At 42.0% G+C, this 13477-nt stretch overlaps 1 protein-coding gene across 4 annotated transcripts in view; it reads right to left on the bottom strand.

Annotated features, from left to right (window-relative positions):
- LOC149972366 (uncharacterized) overlaps nucleotides 1–13477 on the bottom strand; it is a 94806-nt gene that overhangs the window by 64697 nt on the left and 16632 nt on the right. The window contains exon 1 of one of the 4 annotated variants that reach the window (XM_090218405.1): nucleotides 3290–3636. The exons of the other annotated variants lie outside the window; for them this stretch is intronic. Coding sequence (XP_090074531.1) covers nucleotides 3290–3328 — 39 coding nt within the window. The 5' untranslated portion in view covers nucleotides 3329–3636. Of the gene's footprint in view, nucleotides 1–3289; nucleotides 3637–13477 lie in introns of those variants that run through there. 4 annotated transcript variants of the gene reach the window in all.

The raw sequence follows: 13477 nt of genomic DNA, 5'->3' as shown, positions 1-13477 counted from the left end.
TTTATATTTATATTGATTCTGTTTATTTTACATTTACTGTAGTATTTAAAAATATATATATATATTTTCCATCGAACAGTCTTCAGTATCATTTTATTCCATTCACTACAAATGTAATGCTATTTGTTAGTATGTCATTGTACAATTCAAACCAATTATCTGGTCAAATAAACAACATCGGCAGCAACATTCCATCTCCTTCATAAAGTTTTCATTTCTAATGAAGAGACCGAGTACAGTAAGTAGTTCCTATGGAATAATCTCAACTTTAAAACTAAACTCTTTACAAAATCCTTGTATTATTATTATTAGAAATATGTGTTAAGTAGAAATTCTATATCATGTTCTTGACTAAACATGACTATGGCTTAATAATAGGCAGAAATATGCCATTCACCATTCTTGTATATTGCTCACAATTATTGAAGAAAGGTCAGTTAAAAAAAATGATATTTAAGAAAAGGTTATTTAAGAAATGTTATTTAAGAAATTTTATTTAAGAAATGTTATTTAAGAAAGCATAAAAAAAAACTGCTTGGCCAAAGATACAATTGTTTCATGATAGAGCCCCTCTACCAATAAATCAACCAGGCTTCTCTCAGATCTGGGCCTGTATTCATAAAGCACTTCATAAATTAAAGGACATGGGCAGGGAGGAGCTGATCCTAGACCAGCACTCTTAAACTGAGAAGTTTTGTGAAAATGAGTACTGGTATGCTGTACTGGGACTAAGAGCTGGGACGATCAGAAGTGCAGTTCATCGGGGAGATTTCTATTCATTGAATAAAGATATCCTTTCCCCCTCTCCTGGACAGTCAGACATACTACACTCTAATCACAGCACACTTCTGCACTGCAGATTCCACAACGCTGAGCACTAACACTTTCGGTAAACGAAATGAATCTGTCCACTTTTGTAAATAACATGTAGTATTATCTCTCAGTTGAAAGTATTCTTACAATATCAGAGGCTACAATGAAGAAAGTATATAGTTTACTGACTATACACTATAGAATTCTAACGGGTTTTTTTCTACAGTAATCCGACAAAATTCAGTGAGTTAAAAGAATACGTCAATGTAAAGATATTTTCTTTATGCTATATTTACTCCTTTAAAATATGTATATTTAATTGTACTTCCAATTTGTAAAGTACAAAGGTTTCTCTCCCCCCTCTCTGTCTATCTCTCTCTATTCTCCCTTAGTTTTCCATCAAACACTGTTTTTTGTGGCTAAACTATCCCACAATTTCTCAACAAAAGAAAAGGAAAATGTATTTGCCAGTGTTTTAGTAGTATATATAACAGGGGTCACCTCAGAACCAAAGAGTTCAGATTGCTCTCTTTCGGAAGCCTTAGCAATTGTGATAAATAAATCACATTAAATCCACATAAAAGAATCAAATGTTTTTATTCCAAATGATTTATTCCAGAAATAGTCTCTGTTTCATCTGCCATGCCATTATGTGCAATAATGATCAGGTTATAAGGATCAGGCTATGAGGACTTTGATGCAAAAATGACCGTTTGAAAATCATCCCATCTGGCATCAGCTAGAATGTAATTCCAGCCAATCAAACCTGAGTGTGAGACTATCGGTTGTCTGGCATTCCAGACTGTTTAATCAATTTAGCTTCAGACTGCTGCATTGCAACACCAGTTGGTAGGAGCTCAACTGCGCACGCCCTGACAAAAAAAAACAAATCCAATACTGAACTGCAGGGGAGAAATATGGCAAAATCCTGAAAAAGATTTAATCAATTTGAAATCTGCTGACTAAAGCTGAGGAATATCACGAGTTACAAAGTTGCTTAGATCTATTTTACATTTCAGAAGCTGAAATATAGGAGATTGAAAAGGCATTTTACTAGCTTCAGATATACAGCTACAATGTCACAGTATATTTTCATTCAAAACTGGGTTTAAAAGAACAGTAAACATTTAGAAACAAAAACAACAGCAGCTTATGGGGAACAAACAGGCACCAGACTATACAAATTTACTGAACCATCAAATTCTCTCACTTTTTTTTTATACCAACTTTCAATTTCATCAACATGTTTCAATATCACTGTAAAACAAACGTTTGCTCTTTGGTGTAACACGTAATTCAATTCAGAACAATTTGAGTTGGTACCAAAACATTTGGCTCTGTAAATCTATCAGTTTACTTGAGCTCTGTCCTTCAAATTATGAACGTCTACAGCAATAGAAACAAAGTCACAGTCAGAGACAGGAAATGAGAGGAGGAAGTGTGCTTTGCATCCAAAGGTTGAGCTATCCTTCATAGTCGTCTATTCTTTGGTAAAAGTCCTCATTTACAGTAACAATACAAAAGATCCCAACTTACACATTGTGTGTGTGTGTGTGACTGGTGGTTGTGTGGATACGTTTACCAACGGCCCCAAAATGCTCACTGATTTACTAAACAGAAGCATGCACTCTTTAGTCCCACGGCCCCTATAGGTGAACGGCTCTAACACTACATTTTAACACTCAATTGAAGGGAAACATGCACTTAAAAAGCACTTAGTAACTACTGACAGGTAAGAGATCATTAAAACGTATCTTAACCCAGTGAAGAGCTGGAAAAGGGGGATGAGAGAAAGAGACGGTGGTGGTTTTGGCAGTTCAGCTACCGGCTAAGGGGATAGGGGACGACGGGAGAGCAAGAGGGAGAACTCACTCAGGCTCCGAGCAGTATACCTGGGGGCCAGTGCCTCAGAGCTCTGGCCAGACCACCATTCCTCAGCCCCCTAGGGGGTATAGCCACATTTACAGCCCCAGCAGCCAGCCCTGCCGCAGGGGAGCGTAGCCAGACACCCACTCAGGACACCCGTCGACCAAACAAACCACTCCGGGAGGGAACTACCGCAAAAGAAGAGGCGGCAGGAGGTTTCCAATGCAGCTGGGCACCGGGCAGCTGCCAAATTGACGCCACGCTTCTCTTCTTCCTTTCTCTCACTCTCTCTATCAATCCCTCGCTCCAGAGCTGAGAGAGGCCCAGGATTGGGAGAGCGGAGGGAGAGAGAGAGAGAGAAGGAGAGAGGGAGGGTCAGGCACACAGACACAATAGATAGCCGTGGCTTTGACAATGCCTTCCCCAAACACCAGAACCTTTGCTCCCTCTCCATGACACCCGCATTCAGCCAGAAAGACTACGCTGGACACAGACAATGGCAAGAAAAACGTAAGAACAGAAAGAATAGAGAGAGAGCAAGCAGGGGATACTGGAGGGGGAAAAGGGGGTTAGGATGAATGGTAGGGTAAGATCGGCGAACTGCACTCACCTTTTGTCCGACTCTTTGTTGTTTGTGTGTTTCGTTCATTTTCCGAATTTTTGCATAGTAATCCGTCACAAAGTTTGGGACAGAGTACCGCGACCGTAATGCGATGAGTACTGTTACGTATTTTCATATTCAGCCCTGCGCACTTTTTGGAATATGGGAAGTGTTTTTCCCCCTGCTTGCGGTCATTGTCCAGTCCTAGTTGGAGATGACATAGAAAAGGAGTGTGAGATGGTCAGCTCAGCTGTTGATGTTTTGCTGTTGTTTCCCCTGAATCCCTCCTGCTTCTCTACACAGTTGCGGCATAAGGACTTTCTTGTCCCCCTCCCTCCCTTTCCACTCACAAGTATAACAGCAAGTATAAGTAGTGCCAATGAGTGAGTGTGTGTGTGTGTGTGTGTGTCTGAGTGTGTGTGTGCCTGAGTGTCTGAGTGTGTGTGTTTGTCTGAGTGTGTGTGTGTGTGCTTGTCTGAGTGTGTGTGTTTGTCTGAGTGTGTGTGTGTGTTTGTCTGAGTGTGTTTGTCTGAGTGTGTATGTCTGAGTGTGTGTGTGTGTGTGTGCGCGTGTGTGGGGGGGCGTGATTGCGTGTCTGAGTGTGTGTACCTGTGTGTGTGTGTGTGTGTGTGTGTGTGTGTGTGCTTGTCTGAGTGTGTGTGTTTGTCTGAGTGTGTGTGTGTGATTGCGTGTCTGAGTGTGTGTATCTGTGTGTGTGCATCTGCTCATGCGTACATCCAGTGTGTTTTAATAAGGCACCGGGTCAGGTGTGAAGACCTGTCCTCAGCAGCTCATTACATTACTCACACCAATCATTCAACAGGAGCCTATAGAACATGGGAAACTGGGAAACACAGGAGAACAAAGGTATGATGCAGACAATAGCATCTCCGCTACGCTACCCCGACAGAACAGACACACTTCCCTTTCTCTCAAACAATCGCAGCTTGGCTGTGCACTATGGGCAGTAACAATTCCCTTGGTAAAAGTGTAACAGACAGGTATGCCCGCTCCACAATATATTGTAGCTACAGGGGCTTTGCATACAAGTGTAGGAACTTATTTTGAACACCCTATTGCAGGAGAACTTTCCTGAAATGCAGAAAATGTAAAAATGTAGATTTAAAAAGCCTTCTGAAGTTTGTAATTTCCACTTTGAAATTTCAGGCTTGATTTTCTCTTACAAAAAATGCATCAACCCCTACAAAAATATCCAATAAATATAATTCACATAATTATTCACATTTCATGTTGTTGCAGGATTATTTTCCTGCTGTAGCAAAACTGGCTCAAATTAAGATCCTGCATCTGCAGTTCCATACAGACAGACCAAGCCGAGAAAAAAGCTTGGTTTTAACGGTTCAGCAGAGAGAGGAAGCCAGGAGGAAATGTGTTACATTGCGGGAGGAACTTTTCTAGTGAACTTGGTAAGGCAAATACTGTACATGGCAATGGAGGAGAGACTATGTAGTCTGAGCATTTACCGTCTCTCAATGACTAGGATGTAGGATTTGATTAGAAAATGATACAAATACATAGAAATACACAGTAGCCAAGTCAAAACTATTCTTACCTGCTCTTCATGTTCAACCTGTGGTCCAAAACAGACCAATACAATATTTATGGGATTTGTTTATCAGGTCTGTGTTAAATCTACAATTTCAGAAGAAATGACTGTCAGTTGTAACTATCTGTGATCCATACAGTATAATTGAATTAAACATACATATCTTATAGATCGTATATATAATAGATAGATATATATATATATTTAATTAAAATGCATGTGATCTAATTATTCCCTTTGAATAATGTTACTGCTCTCGAGTGGTACAGCGGTCTAAGTCACTGCATCTCAGTGCTTGAGGTGTCACTCCAGACCCTGGGTCGATTCCAGGCTTTATCACAACTGGCCGTGATTGGGAGTCCCATAGGGCGGTGCACAATTGGCCAATGTTGTCCGGGTTAGGGTCTGGCTGGGGTAGACCGTCATTGTAAATAAGAATTTGTTCTTAACTGACTTAAAAAGTTAAATAAAATAAAAATACAAAATAAACTACAAGGCATGGTCTGACAGCGTGGCCATATCATATGCATGCAGGTTGTGTACAAATATGATGTGTGTGATGATGGGGTCAGTCTGTCTCCAAAGACAGGGAGAAAGAGGAAGGGAGAGATGAAGAGAGAGAAGAGACAGGAAGACAGAGGGAAAGAAAGAAAGAGAGATGAAGAGAGACAGAGGTAAGGAGACAGCGAGAGAAAAAATGAGAGCGAGAGAGAAAGGGAGGGAAAGCGGGAGGGAGAGTCAAGGCGAGGCCAGGAATAAATGAGGTGTCTGGTGCACATGCCCAGAGGAATAAGGCTGCTCGATACTTCTAAAGTCTTCACTTGTACTCCATGTATTATTTATATTCCCCACTGCAGCTGTCTCAGAGGAAAATTGAGATGTGTCTCTGTCTGATTCACAGCAGCTATGGGCCCCGACACAGTGCACTGAAGAGCCATCGCCAGCCGTTTGACCAAAAACACAGTTTGTTGAGGGGGACATAGACTCATATTAATGAGTTCTACTCTTCGGGGTGTTAGCCAACTTGCTTACTTTAATGCTGGCATAATGTATTATGATTCAAATGCGTTGTAAGACTTGTCATAAGCAGTATGACCTCCTCACGATATGTTATTATCATCTCACAATGATTCGGGATAAATAGCAGACATTTTGAGTCAAGTGACATAGAGGGGGATAACATATTATAAGATTTATCATAAGACATTAAAAAAGGCTCATGCATGTTTATAACAAGTAGGCCTAATGAAGCATTATACATATCGCCATTAAGTAAATAAAGTGTTACCAGTGACAAACTTTCTGTGGTTCTTTTCTCAGACAATCTTTCATCACCCGGGAAGGTGATGGAACTTTCCGCCCCCTTCTAAAATATGTTGATCCTACTTTAATTAGTTATTAGATCGTGATCATTCATGAGGATGACGACATCACAGCAACATTCCGCGAAAACGTAACTTTTTTTATTTTTATTACCAGAGCTTTCACTTGAAGACCACTGAACACATCACAAGACCTGCTATTATTACAATATCATAGCATGATCATATATGTCATGATGTTCTGTCACCTTCTCATCTACAAACTCAAATCACCAAATTACTCACTACAATTTTGCCCATATGCGACAAAAAAACAAAACATAAATTCCCCCCTGTCTGTACGCTCTGCCCTCAGGGAACTGCTGGCACACTTGTCCATAGCCTGGAAGTACCCAGAGGTTTTCTCCTTCATCATTATCAGGCATTTTGTGTTCACTGAATTTAACATACAAGCAGAGAAGGATTTGCCAGCTAAACAGCAGCCAAGAGAATGGTTGCCTTACAATGGCAAGCCCCACACACTCAGCACCATCAGAAATGTATTTATTTATTCATGGACATACTGTTGCTCAAGTTGAACTGCATATTTCTTGACTCCATGGTACAAAATCTGAGAATATTAACATATGGTCTATTTTTTTGTATTTTGTTTCTTGTGAAGTAAAAAATGTGAAAAACGTTGATGTATGATGTTCCAGCGAACCCACAGCTCAGCGGTTGAGGCAAGCCTCATAAAACAACTGCTCTAAACATGATTAGTCCAGACCAGACAGAAGAGGGATTTCAATGGATATTTGGGTAAAAACGGCAGGGAAAAAAGCCGCCCCAAAAAAGAGAGAGAACGAATCTCCTTTATGTCTGCTCAAATCCCTCAAAAAGGAGAGTTCATTCAGAGTTCGCACACAAGTCGACAAAAAACAACATTCTTGGTAAACATAGCATGGGTAGAAAATTGACTTGGTGCATCTTTCACGAATAAGATTCTCGCTTTTTGGGATCATTTTGGGGCAGCAGCTAAAAGCCAAGCTGTGTTCGAAAACATCAAATCAGGTGGAGGCACTTTGAAACTAAGTGTAATTAAAGTAATACATCATAGCTAAACAGGCCTCATTTCATTACAACAGGCCTTGTACATCGCACAGGCAGACTATTGTCTTTGCACCAAGGTGACAAAAGCACTGCAATAATTAGCATGAAGACAAGATGGCCGCCCGTATTGGTGGTGGTGGTAAACGAGCAGTGAGCTCATGCAGTGTTGACCACCTTCCAGATGTGTTGATCGATACAGTGTCTTTTGACTGGACAGCCGTGCGGGCATTCTGCATTCAGAGCCTGCCGTTCCCCCAGCGCTGGGGAGAATAAGTAATAACAATGGTGGGTCCCGAGTGCAGGCTGCAGAGGAGAGCAGCACATCTGCACCCAGCCAAAGCGGAGTGTGTTTGCCGGTGTGTGTGTGTGTGACGCACTGTGTGTGCAGGGCCATCAATCACACCCACCACAGCCCCTACACACACTTACATGCACACGCACACGCTCTCACACACACATGCTCTCACAAACACACGCTCTCACACTCAACACGCTCTCTCCCTCTCATTGGACTAACACACACAAACACAAATGCAATCTCTTATCTCCCAACACACACACATACAATCCTGCACTTAGTGTCACTGTAGTCAGATCGATTAAAGTGAGAGAGGGGTCAGGCTTTCCTTCGCATTTCTGCACCTATTAATTTGCTGACTAACTCAGGCTGACATGTTTGGGGGGAGAATCCAGTTAAGTGTGTGGGAACCATTAAAGCTACACCCAGAGACATACAGTAGACCACTGTTCTACAGAATGCCTCTACTTTGATGAAAGAATGAGGTACTTTGATCAAAGAACAGCAGTAGCTTTTCACATGTGAATCCTGAAAGCCTGTGTTCCATACAGAATGTGTCTAGCAGGTTCTGAAGTAGGCATACAATCTCAGTGAGCTTCTTTGAGATCCAGTAGAAAGTCAATTAACTTCAGTTTTCATTATATATCTTGACGCTGGTCCTTGAAAACATACTCCTTAGATGCACTTCATCTTACAGCTATGGCATACACTACCTTTCCAAAGGTACCTTAGACTGCTCTGTGTGATTTCCATGCTACGTGTGAAGTGACTGAGATATGCAACATAAAGACAGACGGACTCAGACAGACAGATAGACTCAGACAGACAGACGGACTCAGACAGAGAGATAGACTCAGACAGAGAGATAGACTCAGACAGACAGACGGACTCAGACAGAGAGATAGACTCAGACAGACAGATAGACTCAGACAGACAGACGGACTCAGACAGAGAGATAGACTCAGACAGACAGATAGACTCAGACAGACAGACGGACTCAGACAGAGAGATAGACTCAGACAGACAGATAGACTCAGACAGACAGACGGACTCAGACAGACAGACAGACTGTAAACGCTGTAAAAAAGAGCTCTGCTTTTCCCGTCCTTGCCATCGCTCCTTGCCATGCGTCGGAGGCACTACCACACAAAGCCGTCTCTCACCGCACTCCTCTCTCTCTCTACAACCTGACAAACAGCTGGAGCCAGGAGGAGTTGCAATGTCACCAGCAGTCTACCAGCAATGAACCGACTGACCGGCCCTCTGCTCCTCTATCTGTGTCCCGTGTCCCTAATGTCCAAGAACCCATCGGCAACAAACAAATCACATCTGTCCCCTGTTTAAGTATCATCAGTCGATTTGGGATTGGGGAGAAACCTGATATGAGCCCCTGAGGCGCTGTACAAAGAGACACTTAACCTGGGGGAGCCGACTGTTCTCTGGTCTAGACTGCATCTCAAATGGCACCCTATTCCCTATATAGTGCACTACATTTGATCAGAGCCCCGGGGAGCAATTTGGGACTCATCCCTAGATCTGTTTACACCAAATATAAAAATAACATACGAACAACAACTTACAGACGAACACAAACAACGACTACATCTCCTCTGCCCAGACCCGCATGTTCACACCCCCCTCCCTAGTGCCTGCATGTTCACACACCCCTCCCTAGTGCCTGCATGTTCACACACCCCTCCCTAGTGCCTGCATTATGGTTTGCCACACGGCCTTAAATGTTGATGTTGCTTTAGAAGGCACATATTCATACAGTATCTACTCAGACTCTGGGAAATGCTTTTGACTCCATATAATGAGAGGAGGGTGACTGTCACTGATTAGCAACATTTTCGTCCCAGTTTCTCCCTCCTCCCTTCCATCTCTCACTTCCCACTAAACATATGATAAAATATGAGCAGGAACTGGCCCAGGTCCACAGGCCTCCAGGCTCCCCTATCCCGGTGACAGGCAAGGAGAGGAGACCAGGACCCACACACCAAAAGCAGCACCCACCGCTGCCCCACATTCCTCTCACTTATCTGGGGCAGCTGTGGCTGAGCTGAAACTCATTTGCCAGCCAGGGCCTTGAGAGAGATGGCTGGGGAGGAAGCAGAGGAGGAGGAGGAGGGAGGTGTACGGCTGGAGCTCCAGACGTAAATAATTACCTGTCACGAAAGCGATTGTCTGAGTAGCAGTCATTTTTGCATGGGGAAATAAAAAAAAAATGGTCCTGGAGATGAATGGCTCTCTCGTTCCTCTCCTTCACTCGTACTGATGCTGTCAGAATGGCCGCTGCACATTGAGACAGCTGAACAAGTTGAATATGGAGCACACAAGATGGACGCTAAACAATCTGATATGATAGGGCTTATGAGTGGCAAGGACCTATTATCTGAACGAATTACACAAGAAAAACACACACACACACACACACACACACACACACACAGTAAAGGCTGTATATAAAATCATATTGACCTACTTTGATATATTGTTCAACCTAGGCCTGTAGTGTTATTGTCTCATGAAATGTTGGTCCTGAAGGGTATATTGTATATGGTGAGCTAAGAGAAGTATTTTATGAACAGTGGTGTGTCTTCATGCTCTGAAGTGCTGTATGTGAGCGCCGGTGTGTGTTTGTGCGTTTGTGTGTGTGTGCAGTTGAAAATGAGCCTGCTGGCTAAAACCGGCACTTTTAGAGAAATGTCGATTAATGTGCATGGTCCCTGTAAAAATACATGTAATAAGGTCAAGTAAGTAAAGTGTATACGTGGGTATGTGTGATGTTGGTCTATAGACGGCAGCTGTGTTGGGGCGGGAGAGCACATCAGTCATTCCACAACGCCCTCTGAGACAGATTCGGTGCCCATTGCCGCTCACGCCCTATGACAAAACAAACATCATTTGTGATGTTTGGTCCGCAGCCAGGATTTCAGAACAAAAAGGAATAAATATTTCCCAATCAGTCTCGTGCCACCCTGCCTAACCGCCATCAGAGAGTTGTCGCGGGGTCGAGATCAGCCCCCCCCCCCCCCCCCCAACAAACTCCATCAGGACGGGGGAGGTTTGTTATTTATGTTTAAGAATGCAGCTAGTTCACTTTTCTTTCCACCAAACCAAAATGGGCTGCCTTATAAAGGCTCCTATAGTCTTACTGCACGTTGTGTGGCTCGGGCATAAATATTCCAGCATGGTAGGTAGCACACTGCGTACACACAGTGGTGTAAAGTACTTACAGTCAGTAAAAATACTTTAAAGTAAGACATAAGAAGTTTTTTAGGGTATCTGTACTTTACTTTACTATTTACAGTATAATTTTGACAACATATACTTCTTTCTCCACTACATTCCTAAAGAAAATAATGTACTTTTTTCTCCATACATTATCCCTGACACCCAAAAGTACTTGTTACATTTCACATGCTTAGCAGGACAGGAAAATGGTCCAATTCATGTACTTACCAAGAGAACATCCTGATCTGGCAGACTCACTAAACACAAAATATTCATTTGTAAATTGTCTGAGTGCTGGAGAGTGCCCCTGGCTATTTCGTGAAATAAAATAACAAGAAAATCGTGCTGTCTGTTTGCGTAATATAAGGAATATGAAATGATTTATACATTTACTTTTGATACTTTAAGTATATTGAAAACCAAATACTTTTCGATTTTTACTGTTGAAAGTTCGCAACAAAGACCGTAACAAAAAAGTTAGTTCCTAACAAATTTAGTTCCTAACAAAGACCGTAATTCATTTGCCAGAATTGTACATAATTATGACAACATTGAAGGTTGTACAATGTAACAGCAATATTTAGACTGATGGATGCCACCCATTCAATAAAATACGTAACGGTTCCGTATTTCACTGAAAGAATAAACGTTTTGTTTTCGAAATGATGGTTTCCGGATTTGACCATATTAATGAACAAAGGCTCGTATTTCTGTGTGTTTATTATATTATAATTAAGTATATGATTTGATATTTGATAGAGCAGTCTGACTGAGTGGTGGTTGGCAGCAGCAGGCTCCTAAGCATTCCTTCAAACAGCAGCTCTTAGCAATGCCTGAAGCACAGAACTGTTTATGACTTCAAGCCTATCAACTCCCAAGATTAGGCTGGTAATATAAAGTGCCTATAAGAACATCCAATAGTCAAAGGTATATGAAATACAAATGGTATAGAGAGAAATAGTCCTATTATTCCTACAATAACTACAACTTAAAACTTATTAACTGGGAATATTGAAGACTCATGTTAAAAGGAACCACCAGCTTTCATATGTTCTCATGTTCTGAGCAAGGAACTTAAACGTTAGCTTTTCTACATGGCACATACTGGTCTTTTACTTTCTTGTCCAACACTTTGTTTTTGCATTATTTAACCAAATTGAACATGTTTCATTATTTATTTACTAAATTGATTTTTATTTATGTATTATGTTAAGTTAAGTTAAAATAAAAGTGTTGATTGTTCATTCAGTATTGTTGTAATTTGCATTTAATACAAATATATATATAAAATAGGCCAATTAATCAGTGTCTGCTTTTTTTGGTCCTCCAATAATCGGTATTGGTGTTGAAAAATCATAATCGGTCAACCTCTATAATAAACATTCAACCACTTGTGGCTGGGCAGCCTTGTTTTCCTTCTAACTAAGCTTTAATGATACCATTCAGTTATTTAACTTCTCAACTCCTGGCGTACGCAAACACGGGTTCTATATCACTATATTATTGATAGATACCACTAGTGTAGCCTCAGGGCAAATGCAGCAATCACTGCCTGTTTCAGCACACCCAAGGGCATGGGCAGTACTCATGCAATTCATGTTTCCCTACTGAGGAATTATCTGATTCCTCAAGGTAACACAGAGAATGGACTCTCATAAAACTATTTTTGTTCTCCTAAAATGTAAGTATAACCTAAACAAGTACTTTTACAAAACCACCACTTATCAGCCACCAACCTTCAGCTGACTGCCTTTATGACCAACTCCGCTGAAATTTCACGTGTCATTTGTCTCTTACATACTGTATAGGCCATGCAATTCTGACGCAGTTTCTAAAAATGACCCACGATTGCGAGGCTTGGCAAAGTGGTTAATCATGCTTACAAAGTTAACTTAAGGACAACCCGTCAGAACTGAAATGGATGCAAACTCCTAACTCCAGAAGCTATTTAGAGGCCTATGTACAAGAAAAATGTAGGAGCTCAAAATATGTATTTTGTTACCGTATTTCGGGCTCCAGAGTGGCGCAGGGGTCACTACAGACCCTGGTCCGATTCCAGGCTGTATCACAACCGGCCGTGGGGAGTCCCATCGGGCGGCGCATAATTTCCCCAGCGTCGTCCGGGTTTGACCAGGTGGGCCGTCATTGTCAATAAGAATTTGTTCTTAACTGACTTGCCTAGTTAAATAAAGGTTAAATAAGAGTCCTCTTTAATTCTGTGGATCTGCAAGCATCCACAGAAACACTAATCATCACCAATCTGCTGTTTAGCTACTGATCTTCCTTTTTCTCCCCAATTTCGATCTTGTCTCATCTCTGTAACTCCCCAACGGGCAAGTCATGCGTCCTCCGAAACATTACCCACCAAACCACGCTTCCTAACACCCACCGCTTAACCCGGAAGTCAGCCGCACCAATGTGTTGGAGGAAACGCTGTTCAACTGATGACCGAGGTCAGTCTACAGGCGCCCGGCTCGTCACTAGGAGTCGCTAGAGTGCGATGAGCCCATCCCGGCCAAACTCTCTCCTAACCCAAACGACGCTGGGACAATTGTGCACCGCCCTATGGGACTCCCGATCAAGGCCAGCTGTGATACAGCCTGGGATCGAACCCAGGTGTGTAGTGACGATCTCTGCGCCACTCAGGAGGCCCCGTTCTTCCTTTTACTGAATAATAATTACAAAGT

The sequence above is a fragment of the Oncorhynchus mykiss genome, chromosome 24, assembly GCF_057628025.1.
Source record: "Oncorhynchus mykiss isolate SJ-2025 chromosome 24, ASM5762802v1, whole genome shotgun sequence".
NCBI lineage: Eukaryota > Metazoa > Chordata > Actinopteri > Salmoniformes > Salmonidae > Oncorhynchus > Oncorhynchus mykiss.
The sequence above is the reverse complement of the archived record's forward strand: the minus strand, read 5'-3'. Positions and strand labels throughout refer to the sequence as shown.